Below are 5000 nucleotides of genomic sequence, written 5' to 3'. Positions count from 1 at the left end.
TTTGCAGCTATAACAGCTTCAACTCTTCTGGGAAGACTTTCCACAAGGTTTATGGGAATTTTTGACCATTCCTCTAGAAGTGCATTTGTGAGGTCAGGCACTGATGTTGGATGAGAAGGTCTGGCTCACAGTCTCCGCTCTAATTCATCCCAAAGGTGTTCTATCAGGTTGAGGTCAGGACTCTGTGCAGTTCCTCCACACCAAACTCACTCATCCATGTCTTTATGGACCTTGCTTTGTGCACTGGTGTGCAGTCATGTTGGAACAGGAAGGGGTCATCCCCAAACTGTTCCCACAAAGTTGGGAGCATGAAATTGTCCAAAATGTCTTGGTATGAAGCTGAAGCATTAAGAGTTCCTTTCCCTGGAACTAAGGGGCCGAGCCCAACCCCTGAAAAACAACACCTGAATTCAGTGATTTGGAGGGGTGTCCCAATACTTTTGGCAGCGTGGTGTATTATTCATTAGCTGAATGGAGAATGTGCGTAAGCCGGCTCTGAATAACAGGAACTTTCCCCATGTAGATTTTTAACTTTTGGACTTGAGCTAGTACAGCTTAATACAACCCAGACTGTGTGTGTGTGTGTGTGTGCGTGCGTGCGTGCATGTGTGTGTGTGCGTGTGTGAGTGAGAGAGACCGGTTTGATCTCCATGACTGGTTGGGTGTGATCTCCAGCTGTGGGCAGAATTACCCGAGTGTGTGCATCAGGCAGATAACATGCCCACTGCTGGCTTGGCACGTGTTTGTGTGTGTGTGTGTTGGTATTCCACTCGGCTGTAGTTGGTTGGATCCTGTGCAGATTTGGAGCTTTCTCTCTCTGTGGTGTTCCTCTCTCATCACACCCTGCTGTGTCACTGCAAGCAATGTACACGCATTTTAGGAACCTATCCAATTAAACTCACTGATTTGATTGTGTGTGTGTGTGTGTGTGTGTGCGCGTGCGTGTGTGTGCATGCATATTTTCTTTCCTCAGGACCCTGTCTATGGGAAGGGAAAGTTAGCAGAGATCCAGGGCCTCATTCTGGGCATGTTGGAGACTTTCAACTACGAACAGGTACTGATTGTGGGTGGGTGTGTAGGTGAGGGTGGTGGGAGGGTGTGTGTACGTCTGTGTGTGTGGGAGGGGGGGGGCAGTGTATGTGTGTGAGGGTGTGTGTACGTCTGCATGTGTGGGGGAGGTCTGTGTATATGTCTGAAGGAGTGTGTGTGTAGGGTGTAGGGAGGGTCAGTACAGGTGTGTGTGTGTGTAGGGGGGGGTCTGTGAATGTTTATGAAAGGGTGTGTGTGTAGGGAGGGTCAGTGTGGGTGTGTGCGTGTGTAGGGGGGGTGTTGTGTGTGTGTGTGTGTGTGTGTGTTGGTGTATATTTATGTTGTGTGTGTGTGTGTGTTGGTGTATATTTATGTTGTGTGTGTGTGTGTGTGTTGGTGTATATTTATGTTGTGTGTGTGTGTGTTGGTGTATATTTATGTTGTGTGTGTGTGTGTTGGTGTATATTTATGTTGTGTGTGTGTGTGTGTTGGTGTATATTTATGTTGTGTGTGTGTGTGTTGGTGTATATTTATGTTGTGTGTGTGTGTGTGTTGGTGTATATTTATGTTGTGTGTGTGTGTGTTGGTGTATATTTATGTTGTGTGTGTGTGTTGGTGTATATTTATGTTGTGTGTGTGTGTTGGTGTATATTTATGTTGTGTGTGTGTGTTGGTGTATATTTATGTTGTGTGTGTGTGTGTGTTGGTGTATATTTATGTTGTGTGTGTGTGTGTGTTGGTGTATATTTATGTTGTGTGTGTGTGTGTTGGTGTATATTTATGTTGTGTGTGTGTGTGTTGGTGTATATTTATGTTGTGTGTGTGTGTGTTGGTGTATATTTATGTTGTGTGTGTGTGTTGGTGTATATTTATGTTGTGTGTATTAGTATTTTCCATTTTAAAGTATTCTCTGTGTTTCTGTATAAAAATGATCCGGGGAATCTTGTATAATGTGCTGAATTTGAGACATGAGCTTTGGGCCAATCACCTTCGAGATTTGAGAGTGACAGCATGCAAACTTTTATCTATAGAATCTGTGGTTGCTATGGTAACATTATATATTTTATATTATATACATTACTGCACAGTGAAATTCTTTCTTCGCATATCCCATCACTGGAGGTTTTTTGGGTCAGAGCACAAGGTCAGCCATGATACAGCACCCCTGGAGCAGGGTGGGTTGGGGGCCTTGCTCAAGGGCCCAACAGTGGCAGATTGGCGGTGCTGGGGCTTGAACCCTGATCTTTCAGTCAACGACCCAGAGCCTTCACCACTCGAGCTACCACCACCCCAATGCCAATGAACGTATTGGATTCACTTGATTGGTCCAGCGGCAGGATCCTGCACTCGCATTGTTATGGCCCGGGTTCGATTCCCTTGTAGGGTGCTAACCCAGCCACTGAAGAGTTAACTCTCAGTGCCGGTCCCAAGCCCGGGTTAAATGGGAGGCTTTGGTCAGGAAGGGCATCCGGGGTAAAAACGTGAACTAAATCAAAACATGTGGACCAAATGATCCACTGTGACGACACCAAATAGGGAGTAGCCAAAACAACAACAACATATGCTGCTTTTTATATATTTGCTAGAAATGATTTCCTGCATGAGCTTGGCCCGGAGATGAATGTTATTTAACGTGGTGGTGTTGTTAATTTGGGGATTTTAAATGGAGCAGACTGTATACCGGGTTGAACTTTATCAATAATTTGCAAAAGTCACTGTCATTACTCGTGTACCTTTTTTTCCCCCTTTAAATAAATGTAAAAACCCCTTTGAAGTGTCTTAACACCACAGCGAGCGGCAAATTAAACGGAACAGCTTTTGTTGCCAGGTTTAACAACATTCCTCTTAATGGTGTCTTCTTTCGGAAAGGATAAATAATCACTTGAAATTTCCCTTCACACGCCGTTGTTCACCCTTTAATGTAGCATGATTCTTCGCACTTCTGCTAAAATATACTCCCCGAACGACTCGGCAGACTTTTCAACATCAAACATTCGCCTTTTGTTTGGTGCTGTGTGCACTTTCCCTCCTTGTCTGGCAATTTGAGAAGTGACAGCACACTCTGGAGTCAGGAAAAAGCGATAAGTTCAAGGAGCATTTACGGCTCGTTTTCCCCTCAGCCTTTCAGCAGTGTTATCTCTGTCAATTCTCTGCCTTTCAACAAAAAAGTGGACAAAATGTTTCTATTGCCTGTTGAGAGGGTTCATACTTTCATACTAGCACACTAACGTGTTCATACTTTCATACTAGCACACTAACATGTGTTCATACTACCATACTAACGTGTTCATACTTTCATACTAGCACACTAACGTGTTCATACTTTCATACTACCATACTAACATGTGTTCATACTTTCATACTACCATACTAACATGTGTTCATACTTTCATACTAGCACACTAACATATATTCATACTTTCATACTAGCACACTAACATATATTCATACTTTCATACTCTCTTTCTAACATATTTATTGTTACATACTAGCATACTTTCCTACTAACGTTCGCACTAACGTGTTCATTGTTCCATATTAACATATTACTAAGATGTATTCATTTTTGCATAATAGCATACTTTTCTAACATATTTATTGTCGCCTACTAACATACTCTCCTACTAACATGCTTTCATTCTTGCATACTAGTATACTGTTACACTAACATAGAGAATAGAAGTAGGCTGGGGTGTCAGTATGTGAATACGCTAGTGTCCGAGTCTGGAAACAGTTAGCATGCAGATATGACTGTCCCTGTATGTCAGCATGAACATGCATACTACTATACTTTCATACTAGTGCACTAACATATATTCATTGTTGCATACTTTTATACTAGCACCCTCACACACTTTCAAATATAAATAAGCTAGTATATCAGTATGTGGATATGTTAGTGTTGCAGATGCACATAGGCAAGAATGTCCATATTTGCAGCGACGTTATATCAGCATCCATTGTTGCATACTAGCACACTTTCATACTAGCTTAAGTGGATAGTAAGTCAGTTTGAGAGCATGCTCCTGCATGCAAATTAGACCCAGTGTACACACACTCATGCATACATTCATTGGTGTATATTAGCGCTTTTATTGTTGCATACAAGCATGCCTACTGCACACTGGCCCGAATGTACACTTCAGCACCAGGATAGAACTCTTAACACACACTACACCTACACACACACACACTTGCTTTAATACAAGTGTGTCAGTAACACCCACCTTATAAATGGCAATTTTATCATCCAAGTGCTTTTCATGAACATTTTAGCCAGAGCTTTTGTTTACCCGGTGTTTGTTTATTGGAGGAAGTGATTGTGTTTATCTTGTGTTTGGTCGAAACTGTCACTTTTTCACACACTTACTGTTTGTGTAGAAACAATACACACTTCCACGTCTGCTTGACATCGTCTCAGGTTCCGTTTTCTGCAGCACTCCGTTCTTTTGTGTCAGTCAGTGTTATAATCAGTGGTGGCTTGGGTTAAAAAAAATTGTGTGCATGCGTGTGTGTGTGTGGGGGTGTGTGGGTGTGTGTGGGTGTGTGTTTGTGTGTGGGTGTGTGTGTGTTTGGGGTGCTAGTAATGCAGGACTGTGTAAAGCCATTTGTGAAGGTTTATTAAGGCAATCATTAAAACACACACACACACACACACACTGGAAAGTTGCTCGATTCTTTTCTTCATCCAAACGTTTGTAAAGATATAACCGAATTTTCAATCGGTACCTACCCTAACTCACTTATCTCCTGAGCGGAAATGAGAATGAGCCAATCACATGAGGCCAAATACTATAAAAACAATATTGATTAACTAACACCAAAAGTGGGCGGACATTTGTGCAATAAGCCAATCAGAGCTCAGCCTCAAGTCACGCGCTTTTCGAAACATAGTATGACTAAATGATTTTATTTCGTTACTAAAATATATAACGTGTTAAAGTAGCATTCTTCTCTGGCTAACTTTAAGG

General features: G+C 42.2%; 1 protein-coding gene across 2 annotated transcripts in view; it reads left to right on the top strand.

Annotated features, from left to right (window-relative positions):
- vps8 (VPS8 subunit of CORVET complex) overlaps positions 1-5000 on the top strand; it is a 129730-nt gene that overhangs the window by 89182 nt on the left and 35548 nt on the right. For both annotated transcript variants that reach the window (XM_058380403.1, XM_058380402.1), the window contains exon 40: positions 974-1054. In XM_058380403.1, coding sequence (XP_058236386.1) covers positions 974-1054 — 81 coding nt within the window. The remainder of the gene's footprint in view (positions 1-973; positions 1055-5000) is intronic.

Source organism: Hemibagrus wyckioides, linkage group LG26 (assembly GCF_019097595.1).
Source record: "Hemibagrus wyckioides isolate EC202008001 linkage group LG26, SWU_Hwy_1.0, whole genome shotgun sequence".
NCBI classification, from domain to species: Eukaryota; Metazoa; Chordata; class Actinopteri; order Siluriformes; family Bagridae; genus Hemibagrus; species Hemibagrus wyckioides.
This window is presented reverse-complemented; position numbering and strand designations above follow the sequence as displayed.